General features: G+C 46.4%; 1 protein-coding gene across 4 annotated transcripts in view; it reads left to right on the plus strand.

Moving 5' to 3' along the window:
- WFDC1 (WAP four-disulfide core domain 1) overlaps positions 1–14,865 on the plus strand; it is a 110,100-nt gene extending 95,235 nt beyond the window's left edge. For 2 of the 4 annotated variants that reach the window (XM_021408857.1, XM_021408858.1), the window contains exons 6-12: positions 584–765; positions 10,068–10,234; positions 10,682–10,765; positions 12,537–12,677; positions 13,034–13,075; positions 13,540–13,614; positions 14,552–14,865. In XM_021408857.1, coding sequence (XP_021264532.1) covers positions 656–765; positions 10,068–10,234; positions 10,682–10,765; positions 12,537–12,677; positions 13,034–13,075; positions 13,540–13,598 — 603 coding nt within the window. In that variant the 5' untranslated portion in view covers positions 584–655 and the 3' untranslated portion in view covers positions 13,599–13,614; positions 14,552–14,865. Of the gene's footprint in view, positions 1–583; positions 766–788; positions 1,528–1,784; positions 4,600–10,038; positions 10,235–10,681; positions 10,766–12,536; positions 12,678–13,033; positions 13,076–13,539; positions 13,615–14,551 lie in introns of those variants that run through there. The other 2 variants (XM_021408856.1, XM_021408859.1) reach the window with 2 other exon arrangements.

Here is a 15,387-nt window from a genome sequence, read left to right on the forward strand (position 1 = left end):
TGATGTATAAATGACATCTGCCTGGATCAGTGTTTGCAGGTGCCACCGACAAGCACATTATGTATTAAGTTGCTATTTTGGGATGTATGCAGGACACTTCTGTAATGGGAAACTATCTGTTTCGAGGTTACAAGCAGGCAAATTTCAGACCTGGAGAGATGCAGCCCCCAAACCAAACTGCCTGGCCCTGGGCAAGCCATGGGGGGGTCAGCGCAGGGAATCAGACACCTCCAGCCATCAAATAACCCCTGCTTCAGTGTCTCATGTAAGATCCCAATCTTCCTAATGGTTCATGCCTCTTAGCTGGATTTTTAAGATTTATACACGCTCACACAATTGCATGGTCCCTGGCTCTGATTCATGCCTTACCATGGTCCAGGCAAGATATCATGTGCCCCATGGTCTGCCTGATTTGAATCTCTAGAGTGCAGCCCCGCTGTTTTAGGCAGCCTGAGTTCAGCCTTTCTGCCCCCAGGGACCTCAGCCTGGCTGCCACGCACAGCACAGCAGAGTGCTGTGATTTTGTTGTCAAATCCTTGCAAACCCACAGAGAGACACTAACACTCCACTTCTTTCATTTCAGGATGCATTCTGTCCTCCTGGGGCATTTTGCTGAGATTTCCACTCCGTGACTCAGCTGCTGTGGACCAGAACCATGGCTCGGAGTCCCACCCAGAGCAATGCTTCAGACTCCGCAGAGCTTTCCCCTGGCACATGGCTTTCAGCACACTGTGCTGCAGAGGCAGGCAGCCTTCCCCCAGCAAGGTACCTTTCCCCTTTGTAATGAATGCAATGTTTGGATTGTACATTTTAAGACTTCCTGCTAATTTAGTTAGTGGGATGTAGCATTCAGGAGAGCGCTTCTCTAATAACATTCATCTGCTTAATTTATACCTCGTACGTAATAAAACTAGCTAAAAGTAGAAACACTTTATATTGTTCTTTATAGGCTTTTCCAAATGGACAGGGGCCACTTAACATTGACCTCTTTGTGAAGGATTTAGGCCAGATGCCTAAGGAGAATCACCTGCCTGTGTTCTGCATTGCTTTTGATCTTGTATTTCATCCTGTGAGTTCCCGTGGGAGTTCACTGGAATCACACATCGGGCTCAGACACAATGGCCAGCTCTTCCTGCTCACAGAAGGAGTGAACCCATGCTGAAAACCCAGATTTGGTGTTTTCCTGTGGAGCTGGCCCTAAAATAACCCGCTGGGTGAGGGGCAGCAGCAATTCCAGTGTTACCTCTCAGGGATGCCACATTCTTCTCACTGCTAAGCCCAACCAAACACCTGGGTGTGCACCTGCAGGGGATTGCAATCTGGGTTTGAAGGGGATGGGGAGAGGCAGAGCATGCTGTGAGCTTCCCTTTGCACAGGACCAGGTAATACCAACAGCTTTGAGCCTGATTAACCCCTAGGAGAGCATTGCCCCGTGCTTTTGGCAGCAGGACCAGTGCAAGGATGGTGAGGAAGCAGCAGGCCTGTAAGCTCCACAGATAAGGAACTGCAGCAGCCCCTGCCATGAAGGTATGGCGATTGTGTCATGCTGCAATGAGTCACCCTGTGCTGCTGGAGCTGTGTGCTTTGAGGAAACTCTTTCACATAATTGTTCCTTAAAAGTCAGATCTTTCTTCTGGGAAAGGGGAAGTCTTGGCTTGGGCTGACCTGCCTCACTTTTTGGCTGGACAAAGGCATTTTTCCTGGCTGCACAAACACCCCGTGACTTTCACTCAGAACCTCCCAGAGAACATTTTTTAAAACCATTAATAATTCATTCTCATCAGGCAACAGAAGCGGTTCCAGAAGTGCCTTTATTCTCTGAGCTGGATAAAACACCAGCCCTTCAACACGCATACATCTCCCTCAGCACCTCCTTGCTGTAACAAATGATGCTGAAGGTTTCTGAGGTCCTGAGGAGGTGCTCAAGTCTCAGCCACGTTCCCACATCATCATCTGACTGCAATTCATGTGACTGCAGAATCTTCCCCATTGAAGCCTTTTGTGGAGTGGAGATGTGCACAGATCCATACGTGGAAGATGACCCTTTTCTTACTGATGATGTATGAAGCTATCTCATTTAACATCGTTAAAGACAGCAGGAATTTTGTGTGAGGAACTACACCACAAATCTTGAAGCAGAGATAACTTGGCAGTATAGCGCGTATTCCCTGGACAGGAATATAGAATAAACGGTTTTATGATAAATGACACAGCTGAGCACTCTGAAAACTTCCTCTAGCACAGAATGTGCTTACTGCTGGGCTCACACCCAGATTTGCACCTGATCAGTCAGGCTGGTTGGGAGCACAGATTTTCATTGTAACACCTTCACTGGGCTCATTGCTCAGCACGAATATACTACCCTATACACCTTTATTCTTATGTCTTTTATTCCAGCTGTCAAGACTTGGGAAGACAGCCTTGCCAGGGGCCACCAGGGAGAAAAATATCCAGAAAAGCCAAGATATATATTCTTTCCAACGTTTCCAGCTAAAGCAGTTTTTCTTAATGCTATAAAAAATGTGAAATCCCTTCCCTGGTTTCCAAGCCGGGATGGAAGTAGAGGTGTGTGAGGAGTGGAAATGGGTGGTGTGAAGAATTCCTGATTGGATGTGAGGATAGAGCATTGAAGCACAGGGCTCCAGCTCAGCCTGCGCTGTTTGTAACCCTTAGGATTCTGGCCATGAAGATGGGAAGTTCATTTTCAGCCAGTCCCTTGCCCCATGCCTCAGTTTCCCCAGCTGGTAGTTGGAATAATCCAATCCAGGCATTGTGTGTGGTACCTGGAGAGGCAAACATGAAAAGTGTGGTGTGTGGGAGACCTACATACCGCAACACTGGCTTTGATTTTTGTGTGAAGGTCATGACCATCTGCTGGAACTTGTTCTTTCAAGGAGAATCCACACTTCTTCAGCATACAATCCATGAACTGTAATGCACAGACCCTAGTTTCTCCTGCATAGATGGCAAAGCTTCATATCGGCCAAAAAATAGGGCCAATAAATGGTGTCTGTAGTAGCTATGAATCTTTAGAATTAGTTGTTCAAGTCCAGATTGCAAGTCTATGAAACGACCAACAAAAATGAAATTAGGGAGATTTATCGTGAGCAGTTATTTCACGCTGGTTTAGGTTTCAGCAAGAGATCAGACAAGTGAAATAGCACAAAGACTTAAATTAAGTAGCAATACTCTACGAAAAAGCCTTGTTTATTCTTCTGACCTAGCTGTGTCATTTGTCACTTTACAACACGGCAGTCAGAACGCTGGTGGGAGCTCCTGGTTGTGCTCGAAAGGTGCTTTATCAAGCTGCAGATATTAACATTGCAGTGAACAAGGGAAGATTTGTTTTTAAGAAGAATTGGAGGCATCCCGTTGCATGAGACAAAGCCCTCTGAGCAATAACAAATAAAGCCACAAATAGAAGACTGATGGTACCGATATAATCCTCTCTGGATGTACTGAGCATGCCTTCCAGTAGCTCAGCACAGCTCCTGATCTCAGCTGATGTTTATGTATGTACTCATGTCTATGTACCAGGTACCTTGTCCTGCTCTTTGGCACCTGCCCTTGTCCCTGCTCCGGGCAGGATGCTTTCAGCCCAGTTCCTTAGGGGTGTCCTTGTCCTTTGGACACCGGGGCGCCTCAGTGTCCATGTACGTGTCTCACACCCCACAGCCAGGCTGGCTGTCCCTCCCTTGGTCAGGCAGGGGCTGACTCATGGCCCCTTCCTCACTTTCCATGTGGTCATTTCTAAAGCGCCTTCCTTCCCTATTCCCCACCTGTGCACATGGATTTATTTTTACCCGCTGACCGCATCTTCCTCTTCTTCAAAATCATTTGTGGAAAGCTAACGTCAACTTGGTTTAATTAAAGCCTCTGCATGTTTATCACGTCTTTAAATCATTTCCTTCAAGCAGTCTTCATTCGAAGTTCTCACTTTGTCAAAACACTATCCAAAACCACAGCTCGGGGCACAGTGGGAAGCGCACAAAGGGAGAGCGGAGCAGCGGGGAAGTTTGGGTGAGCTGCTTGCTGCGAGCCCACCCCTCCAAGACCTTTATTTCCCCCTGCGGCAGCTGTCATCTGATCCCACGCTTTGGCTTTGAATGGGGCTCTCTGAGGATGCCAGATGTTGGGAACAAAGGTCTAAAAATAATCTTTCCAAGTAATCTTCCCATCTATCATTCAAGGAGAGCGTGTGCTTTGTGTGAACATGTGAGCTGAGAACCTGATCTAACTTTGCGGAAAGAAGTTCAACGGCAGCTCCTGGCTTCTGCTTGCGGGCTCCTTTTTTTTTTCCCCCCCTTTCCCTTCCCAGAAGCCGCACAGCAGAGAGCTCTCCAGCGAGCAGCCCTCACGCTCCCTCCCTCTCCCTCCCTCCCTCCTTGCCAGCACTCTGAATCGCCCGGATCCTGGAAAGCCGGGCTCCCTACTTGATCCCTCATTGGGAAAATGGATTCCAGGATGCTGTCGGAGCTGCGTTTCTGTAAAAAGATCTTCGCTGTGGCTTTGTGTGTCTTAGTTCTGCTGGCAGATTCAGGCTGCGCGAGGAATCTCTGGAAACGGGCTCTACATCTGAAAATGACGGAGAAATATGATGTGAGTAGGCTGCGGAGGGGAGGTTTGGGGGGGCTGGGTGTGCTCACCGTGAGATGGAAGTTTTCTTTACGTGTGTGTTTTAGAATAAGGAGCGTTTGAATCCACACCCCATCTCTTTATAAAAGGGCTGCATGAAGTTTCCCAAGCTGTACGAAACTTTTGCCACCTAGCTGCTGTGATAGGAAACTTGTGCAGCGTGCTGAAAATACATCGGTGCTGCGGTCATCGCTGCTTTTCCTAGAAACATCATAGGGCAACAAGGGAAGGAATGGGGAACGCAAAATGCAAAGAGGATAATGTCATTATCTTCAGAAGGGTTCCCTGCCCTGTTCTTCCACTGCCTTTCGGGGTAACTTTGGGGAAATACCTCCAACTGGAGCACTGCAGTGCCTGCCCAGTGTGTCAGAGGGGAAGACGAGCCCTGTGTTATTCACCAGTGGGGGACTGAGCGCAACCACCACCTCTTCCAAATCTGCCATGGAGTGGTAGCACTGGAATTGAAACTGGAGGAGCAACAAGTTACTGTGAATGGAGGAAATGAGTGTGCTGAACCTCGCTGTGTTGTGTCTGGGCCAAACGACTGCGAGAGATGGCCATGGAGGAAAGGAAAAAAAAAATAAGAGATAGCTAGCTGACTTTCACGACCTGCTGCTTAGAAAGAGGAAAAAAAAAGAAAAAAGAATTTGAAAATCTGACTTAGTCCCTTAGAAGCCAATGCTGACCCAAGGCTCCTGCCACTAGAATGGTGTGGGGACATGCCCCAGTCAGTGTGTGTTCTCTTGCTCTCATGTAACTGCATTTTACAGCCATTGCATGTGCATAAACAGCTCCTTGTGTCACAAGAGGTTCCTCTGTCTGTCTTCTGCAGCCACACACAGCAACTTTGTGTTTAGAGTGGATGTTTTTTGGCCCATTACATCTAGAGCGATGTCTGGGGACAAGTACATTCAGTCTGTGTGACTGCTGGCTCAGTGGTGTGTCATATACTATCCTCCCACCTTGAGTGAAATGAAATATGGCACTTTCCTCAAAATTTTGCAGGAAAATTGTGCTAATGTTTTAAAGGTACCCCATTATTCTCCAGCCAGAACTTTGTTTCACTGCAGCCTCCCTTGGGACGGAGTGTCTGGTCTGCAGTTTAATTGGGAAATGATGAAGCAAAAATCGGTGTTTCATCCAAAATTGCTCATTGGAAAGTGTATTTATTATTACGTTCCTCTGTCGTATTTCAACGTGAAGCTCAAATTCAGTAGGATCACGATGTCAGTGACCCAGAGAGACAGGACAGGAGCAGAACACGTATTTACATGTTGATCTTCAGATAATGTGCTGTGTAGAGGCATAGAGCCCGCTCCCCTGAGGATATATCCTCCTCTTTCAATCTGTGCTTCTTCAAAGGGCTGTTTTTTCTGGCAGCCATGAATCCAGGTGCTACTGATCTGGCAAGCTCGCTAGAATGGCTCATATTGACAGAAACGTTTTATCTAGGGAAAACAGCAAATGCCTTTCTGTTTCCTTCTCCTCCTTTGTAAGGAGGAGGGCTATCCTCCCTCCATCCTTCTCTCCACTGAGAGCCTCTTTTGGCAGCCCCTGTGCATCTGAGAGATGCTTTCTTTTCTACCAAATGCTCCATGTTCCCTACAGTTAGGACATCAGAGGCTGAGGGTGGAACAGCTGATTGTGAGTCACTGTAGGGGGATAACAGATGGAGGCACCCAGGGGCACATGGGCAAGAGCTGAAGGGGAGGAAGGAGGAGGTGAGAGGAAGGGATTTAGCTGAGAGCTGTGGTGTCCAAACCCACATGGTTTAGTGGGCATGGTGGTGATGGGTCAGTGGCTGAACTCGATGATCTTAGTGGTCTTTTCCAACCTTAATGATTCTGATTCCATGAAAACATCCGAGTCCACGGCAGGAGGAATGTGTTTACTGATCCAATGGCTGCGGAACGACGAGCAGGTGTTGTGGTCAGGAACGGGCTCTGAGGAAGGGCTTACTTGGAGACAAGGAGTTGGGTGGGAATGGAGAGAGGGGAAGAGGAGAGGGAATGCAATGGGAAGGAAAAATGGCAGCCACAGTGGGATGGAGGAGTCAGGCTTCCAGCTTTTAGCAAACTTGTCTATTTTACAGCCGGGGGGCCTCACTAAGTGCAGTGATTTACAGCTGGGGTTCTGCAGCTCCCTGCACAGTCTGCCCTGGAGGGCAGAGAAGAAAGCTATCTGGGAATGGGCTTTATTTTGTTATCAAGACACCCACATGTCTACTGGGAAAACCCGGGGCAGTCTTGAATTTATTCCAGTGTCAGCTACATCAAACATTTTAGGAAAAAATCCAGCCTTCTTTTAAAGATTTCCAGTAATGAAGGGTTCCTTGCAGCTGCTGTAACGTTCCTCCAACAATTTACTTACCCTCTAGCTAGTCATCATACATCTGCATGGAGATAGGCTCTTTGTCTGCCAGGTTAGCATACTTATCGTGTGCCTAGGAGTAATGTGTGAGCAGAGGACTGGGCTTTGACACAAGCCTAGGGTCCAGTTTCAGGTGCACATAACAAAACAGATGCGGGATTTTTTGGAGGCAGGCTGCCTCTCACAGTCACTATTGAAAATACAGGTTGAAAGTGAATGGTTGCAGTCAGGTTTTTCATGATGGTGTGTGCTGACTTCCAGCGTTCTTAGCTGAACTCTGAACTTTCCCCCTTACCTTCTGTCTGTGTAGCTCTCATGCAGATCTTCCCATAAAAATGATTTAATGGGAAACATTAATGGGAAAAACCATAGGAAACAATTTGCCTCTTGAATGGGAAAGTATTCCTAAAGGGAGAAATTCTGACAGTTGTCCCAATCTGTAAAAATGATAAATCCAAGCTGTGCTCCAAGCCGAACCTGGGATCTTAGGAAAGCTTTTAAAGAGACCTTGCAGCCCCTACCTGGAGCCGTCCATAGCCGGGTGTTCTGTGAATGAGGGAATCCTGTTTCCCACTGAGAGTTTAGCGTGCATAAACCGGTGGCAGTAGTTTCATTATTCCAAGTCCACGAAAATAATTTATTGGCCATGAGGTTCAGAAAGAGAGGGATTAAGAGCAGTGGCTGATCAGAGGAAATGGGCAGCAAGGTCATAAGTACAAAGGAATTTGGCTGAAACTTTCACATTGTTCCCCAATGGAAATCTCATTCATTAAGCTGACTGTTCATTGTGATTTTGGCTTCTTGGTTTCTGAATCACTTGTAAAGCCACTGCCGTAACTGTGGGTTTTTTCCCTCCATGTATCCAGTATTATTTTGATTGCTACATCTGAGCCTGCAGCTGACATTTCAGTAATAGAAAGGTAAACTGTGACCTTTCAGGATGCATGCTCCCTCAGACAAGGAGACCTATGAAATGTTTGGAACTGCGTAGATTTACTGTTAAATGCTATCTCATATCCTTTAGGGGCAATTTCTTGTTCACTGTGTGTAAGCAATGAAGGCAAAAGGAGAAGGAAAAAAGATGTATTGGCAGTGGGAGCTGGCTGGTGGTGGGCACAGGGCAGGAGGCTGTGGTTTATGGAAACATTAGCAACTCTCTGTCTCTCACATGCAGACTCACACACATTATCTATCCGGGTATAGACGTTACCAGCATGTGGATTTTCCTTGGGTTCACCTTCTTCCATAAATTAAAACTTTTGTTCGCCCTGACTCTGCTCTGTAGTTGTGTGTTTCTGACTCAGTCCCTGCAAAGCAGGCAGCTGAGAAATGCACTGCTCTCCGTTTCCCCCTAGCTGTCACCCAAAGAAATGAGATCAGCTCTGATGGACAAGCAACCACGTTAGCGATGCAATTATATGCTACACACAGTACACAGCAGAGCACAGAAGTAAAACTTCTCACGTTGTTAGCAGAAATAATGTGTGTTGTTATTTGTTTTGGTGCTCCGCATGGAGCTGCAGGCCAGCAGTCAGTCCCCGGGGCAGTGGGCCTCCTTTACAGACCCATCAGGGAATGCAGAAGTTTTGGCAAGCGATCCTATGAGATGCGAGTGACAGGCAGTGTTCATTCCTCTGAACTCAACGCCATACTGGATGCATTCAGCCTATCCAGGGAGTGTTCAGCCTGTGGATGTGGGACGAGTGCAGGCTGCCTCCTGGGGCCTCTCCCAGGACATATTTTTGGGCAGTGCATGTGGTGACATGCTGTTTTGCAGAGGCACACGTGCTCCGCAGAAGCCATGCTGAGCTTTCCGCAATTAGAATGCAGAGTAGCTAGAGGAAGATATTAGTCTCACCCCAGATTTCTCCATAGCCCGGTGATGAAATTTTCTGGGGACCCCCTCAGGGACAGTTGCTCTGCATTGTTTCTTGGAATAACAGCCCCAGTGATTCGTCACTGATTTCGAAACACAGTGGTGACGGGGCCAACTACACATAGAGCTCTTAAACCAGTGAGCAGATGGCAGCTCTCTATTCTTCCTTTTGCTAGACGTTGGTCTCTGTTAAAAGGCCAAATCCAGAACCTGTCTTTTGACTGGACTAGAGCTTATTAATGTGTGTTAATAGATCTGATTTTTGCCCTTTATGAGCACTGTATGGTGCTCTGGAGGGCTAAGCTCGAGCCCAGTGGTTTAGCCAAGGATGAGAAAGGAATGGTCTTGGGTGATTCACCTCTGACAGGAGGAGCTGGCTTCTTGCTAAAATGCCACCAGCACAGATAATATCTGAATACTGCCTCTTACAAATGTTCCTGGTAAAATGCTGTGCCTGTTAATCCTCTTTAAATCTCCCTTTCTGTATGCAGTGAGCAGCGGGGCTTCTCTCTGCTGTAGCTCAGCAGTGCCTCATTTGCTTTGTGATGAACTGCCATCACCCCCACAGACCTCACCCGCATCACCTCTGGTTTTAAGAATGGTTTCCAGTTTAACAACTTGGGACCCCACAGGGGATAGGCCTGAAAGACTTTGAACCTCTCCCTTCTGGTCCAGAAGGATGGGACAAGGGAGAAGGAGCCTGTCTGAGAGCCAGGCACTACCTGGACATTAGCTCCAGATCCCTTTGGGGATGTAATCTCATAACAAGGCAACGTCATCATTTCAACTCCTTTACCAGAGCAGTGTTTTGGGATGCTGGTTCTGATGATGCCCACAGCCTTTCTCTCAATTTACTGGAGTAGTGTAAAAGACTTTTAAGGATTTTTACCTCCTCATTGCCATTGCAGTCACCTTAATTACCAATGAACTCCGCACAGCAGTTTGATGGCTCGGTGTTTCCAAAGCAATGTGCTAAGGTGGTCGTATATCTCTGTCTCCAGTGCGCTGAAGTCAGGGCTGGGGAAACGGAACATTTCCTTTTCCTGCCTAGAAAGTACCTGAGACCCACACTGAAAATCCCTCTTCTGTTTCAACTGATGGGATGTTTGGTATCCGCCTTACGCCAAACCTTTGTTTCCTTTTCTTTTCTTTGCAAGGATTATGAGTACCCTCTTCATTCTCACAGTGCCCACTACCAGAAGAACGACCGCTGCCCACCGCCGCCCCAGACCTTGCCGGACCGAGCCTGCGAGGTGCCCAGCTGCCGCTCCGACTCCGAGTGCGAGAGGCACAAGCGCTGCTGCTACAACGGCTGCATCTACGCCTGCCTGGAGTCTGTGCAGCCACCACCAGGTACTGCCAGTCAAGAGTGGCAGGGAGAAACATGTGCACATTCTGGTGGGCATCCCCATGCATCGCAGGTCGCGGGTGGGAAGCGTGTTTTGCGTGGGAGTCAGGGGTAAGACTTTGGTTCCGCACTTCTGATTTCTTGGAGGTGAATTGGGGGTGACTGCTGAATCAGAAATGATCTAAGATTGACCTGCTGGTGCTGCGCAGTGTCCACCAGTGCAAATGAAGCCTGTTACATATTCAAAAATTAAAAAAAAAAAAAGAATCTGAATTAGTGCTCAGAGAAGACAGGCAACCCACTTGTCTGTTCCATGCAGTGGGAATGGAGGATCCATTCAGATCTGTCCTTCAGGATCCCAGCAGCCTCATCACTGCCAGTTACAGAATATCTGTGATTTTTCCATAGCGGTGTACCTGCCTTGACTCTGTGCTTTCTTGTTTCTTTTACAGTTTTGGACTGGTTGGTTCAGCCCAAACCCCGCTGGCTGGGAGGAAATGGGTGGCTTTTGGATGGCCCAGAGGAAGTCTTACAAGGTATAGTACATTTTGCTGTCTTCTCCATGAGACGAGTGATTATGCAAAAGGCTGTAAATAATATATTTATCATAGACAGAGCTTGCCAGGGTTGTTGACATGCTGGGGCTACTGGTATTTGTCTATGGTTTCTGTTCAAATAACACTGTGTTGTGCAGAGAAATAGTTTCTGGTGCAGTAAATCAGTTGGTTTTTATGGGTTTGGCCGGAAATCCTGTGCTAGGAGAGCCTGATCAGATCTGCCCTTCCAAAACCAAGTGCAACACACAGGGGAGAGCCTGGAGGCAGCAGAGCACTAGGAGTAATCCAGGGAATGAGATTTTTATCCATTCTTGAAATAAGTAGAAATAGATTATTTTTGTTTTAGAAAAAACTTTGTCGGCACACACCGATTTTCCACCAGCTGCCTGACAAATTGTGGGTAGACATGGGTTAGGAGATGCCATAGCCTACAGTGGCCTCCTCACACAGCTGCCCTGGGATGGGGGCTCAACTCCAGCTCTCAAGTCAGGGGAATGCATTAAACAAGAACCTTGGCAAAGAGCTGCACAGCTGCGTGACGTTGCTGGGAGCATCAGAGCTTGGAGACTGCTAATGAGATTGGGCTTCTCAGTTAGTTCCACAGAGAAAGGACTTTTAATTACGCTTTTCAAATATAAAACATATTTCAAAATGAAGCAATGAGGCAGTGGGGAGGCAGGAAATTTTCTTCTGTGAGGCATCTTGAAATGTATGGATGCCCGAAGTTCTCAATTTCGTGATGGAAAGGCTGTTTCGGCTTTTGATCAGCTTTAGTCAGACTCAGGTAGTGCCAGTAAATTACTCTCTTTTGTCCTACACAGATGGTATCAGACTCACTGAACCTTGATTCTCATCCATTATGGAAACACCCAGTTCTTCAAGAGAAAATTCTGCCTCCAGCTCGTTGGAGTTGCACTGCTAGAAATAAGATAAAATGGGTCCCTCCTCAACCATCCCTGTCATGCTTGTATTATTTTTTCTTATTTTATCACCTTATCTCAGCTCAAGGGAGTAACTAGTGAAGTAAGACCCATCAGTCATGGCATGGGAATTACAGCAGAGGTTCTTAAAATTAAAACTCTGGCAAATGAAAAGGTGGAGTGTCCCAGCACAGCCCGTACGCTTAATGTACGCAGACACAGCCTGTGAGGCCTGCTTTACTTTCTTATTCTGCTCCACACTTGCTGGGTATTCAGGGTCAGGGTGCTTGAGGCCTCTGTTGGCAACAGGAGGTGGTGCTGCCTTACTCTACAATGAGTCACATCTGAAGTTCAGATTCATCAGTACCATACTGGGTGTGGAGCAAAGAATGAAGCAGGAGACTGCCAGCTTCCTGCTCATGTTTCCCCAGATTCCTCACCCAGCCCAAAACACTGGAACAGACATATGGCTGCTTGGAGGCAAGACCACCCACAAGAGACCACCAGCAGTGGTTTATTTTCGCTGCTGTCCAGCACAGACCCCACACAACAGGCTGTGGGTAGGGTGCTGTTACCGATAGCTGGGCTGGTCTGCATTCCCCATGTTGGACACATCAGGTTTTATGTAAGGTGTGAACTTGATCTTCCACTCTGCCAGACGTCTTCGAAGGTGTTAGCTCCTTGGTGGCCTTGCTTGGGAAGTAGTCTGAAGCAGTTTTGGGAAGCATCCTGTCTGGGAGGAGGTACAGAAGAAGGGCACTGTGCTGCCCTATTTTGTTTACCTGTGGGTGATAAAGCCACAAGTTATGACCTTCAGGCTTCTTTTGCAGCTGAGGCCTGCAGCACCACTGAGGATGGAGATGAGCCTCTGCATTGCCCCACAGGGTATGAGTGCCATATCATCAACCCCGGCAACACAGCCGAAGGAATCCCTAACAGGGGCCAGTGCATCAAGCTCCGTGGAAATCCGGGTCAGTTGACTGGAAACCTCCCTTCCTCTCTTGTTGTGTCAAGCAAACACACCAGTAAGACATGGGGTTTGGGCTTTGGTTTTATTATTTCACATATATATAATACAGTTTATCTCTGTATGGTTCTTAAACATTGGCTAGTTCTGGGAGAGTAAATAACAATAGAAAAGCTACCTGGAACTTGAACTTTGCAGATCACTAATAGACGGTTTGAAATTTCACCCAAATTTTCTTTCATTTGAGGAAGTCTATGATTCCTTGACTCGTGACTACTGGACAGAACATGATAATAGCCAGCACAAAGGATGAAGGCTGGCTGGTATGTTCTCATCTTCTCATCTCACCTTCTTTTTCAGATGGACGTAACCTGAGGCATAAGTATTACAAGGAGTATTTTGGTAAGCAATTGGCATGAAACCTTTGCTATTATTAATCCTTACAGTTTCTACATGGTTTACAGTGAATTTGCTGCTTACGAAATGAAGGTCTGTGGGTAGCAAAAAGATATTCTTTGGTCTCAAGGCTCCTTGCCTTGGTCAAAAAGATTTTATTTCCAGATCTGCATTACCTTGACTGGGGGACTCTTAGGAACCAGTATTGCCAGCTGTGACACATTGTTGAGTTATACAGCCTTATTCTAGGGGTTTCCATCCAAGGGGTGAGGAACACCCAATCCTACAACCTTTTGTTATCTGAAGGTATATTTTTGGAGCTTTGGTCATGGCCATGGACTCGTTGCAGAGCAATACAGAACTCAGTCAAAAATAGGGTCTTTTTTCCAGGAAAGTTAGCTTTTTTTTTTATCTTTATCTTTTGCCACAGACTAATCTGCAGTCTGACCTCACTGAGTTTTGTTTTACAGGCAGCAGTTCCAACAACGTGGTCGGCTATGTGAAAAACCAGCAGAAGCATTTGGGTTAATCAAAAGTGTGTCTGGGTAAGTGTGCTGTGAGAAAAGGGAGAGCTGGGTGGAAGTAGTTGGTTCTTAGTAAACACTTACTTAAAGAAATAGTTGCTTGAGGCTGAAATTACCTCTCATCAAAACACCAGCGTAAGGATAACACCTTCATCCTTTGCACAGATGCATACCTCAGGCTCTTAGAGTAGAGCTCAAACACTTCTGCAGACAAACAGATGGTGCTGTAGAATTGTCCTGAGAACCCGAGGCATTGTGGAGAGAGCTCTGCAAAATGTTCATGGAGAAGTTAATGTCTTTTCCAACTTCTGCTCTCTCCCTCTCACTTTTTCTTCTAATTCCACAAGATGGACCTGATTTTTTTGAGAAACCCTTGCTTTCTAGGCATTTAGAGGATGGGATGATCTTCAAGGAGAAAAATGCTGCAAAACAGTGTGAGGTTTAAGACCTCAAACTTTTTGTTTAGGGGCTTCTTTTAATATAGGCGTGACTGATGCTGCAAGACCAAGCAAAGGCTTTATTCCAGGTGGATTGCAGTAAGGGTCAATCTTGCAGATACTTACATATGTGGATGACTTAATGGAGTAACTTCATGTGCATGAACAGTTGTCCTCAACAATGTGACCCATTCATGCAGAAGTACTTCTGTCTGGCCAGACCAAAGCCAGCTGAAAGTGCTCCATGACTTTTATCAGCCTTTGAATTAGGCAAGAGTGAAAATATTTATTATACCAAAGATTCTGTTCCAAGTCGATTTTCTTAACGCTGTTAGCTTCACTTTAGAACTAACTTGAGTTTAACAGGCAGTTATGAAAACAAAGCAGCTAATTGTGTCTTGTGCCTACGTCAGGGTGACTGTTAAGATTCCTTGGCTACGTAAGGACAAGTTCTGTACAAACATCCTCGTAAGGATAAATATTATAATTCCTTTTTTGTTTTTCTTTGAATTTTCACCCAGCTGGATCACTCTGTTAAGCAGCTTTCAAGGAATAATTTACTCAACAGTTATGTTTTGGAAGAGTTCTAGTCCCAAATCTCCATGAAGCCATCTCCAGCATTACCCCGATCCCTGCCCACCAATGATAAAGACTTTGATTTTCAAGAAACAGGATGAGTCTAGATTTTAAACCTATCAGCATGGGGAGGAGTGTGATCCCCTGAAAGAAACCACGCCGTTTATGAGCTGTCTTTCCACTGAAGAAATGTAAATACCACGGAGCGGACACCTGCAAACCACAGTGCCCTTATCAGGCTGCTGGCACACAGTGTGTGTGTCTTAGGTGACCGATTCAGATTTCACTTACCAACGCAGCTTAAAAATATAAAAATATTAAGTAGCATGACAATAATCAAGACAAAGACTAAAGGAGCTCTCTGCATCAAGTCCAGCCCCTGCCTATCTCAAACAACTACTTTACATAAGTCTTCTCACAAGCATCACGAAACCTGCAGGTTTCTTCTTTTCCTATTTATAGGTGGGTTTCACCCAGTTTGACACCTTATCTACAACCCTAAGCCTGAAATCTTAAGGATCTGGGGAGGCAGGAGAAAAACAGGTTTTTTTAAATATTTTTAAGTGACTTTCCTTAAGCTTCTCATTCTGGTGAGCTGCAGGCTGTGAGCTAATGAATAGATTTCTTTCCACAATATTGAAGCAGTTAGAGACACACCTGCCAACCTTTTACAGTTGTTGTTCATAGCCACCTGAGTTAATACTCCCAAATAATGTGTCTGTCCTTTTGTCCCTGCAAAACCTCAGCACTGGGGCTGAAGCCTGGATTGTTTGTGCACATC

This window comes from Numida meleagris, chromosome 10 (genome assembly GCF_002078875.1).
Source record: "Numida meleagris isolate 19003 breed g44 Domestic line chromosome 10, NumMel1.0, whole genome shotgun sequence".
Classification (NCBI taxonomy): Eukaryota; Metazoa; Chordata; class Aves; order Galliformes; family Numididae; genus Numida; species Numida meleagris.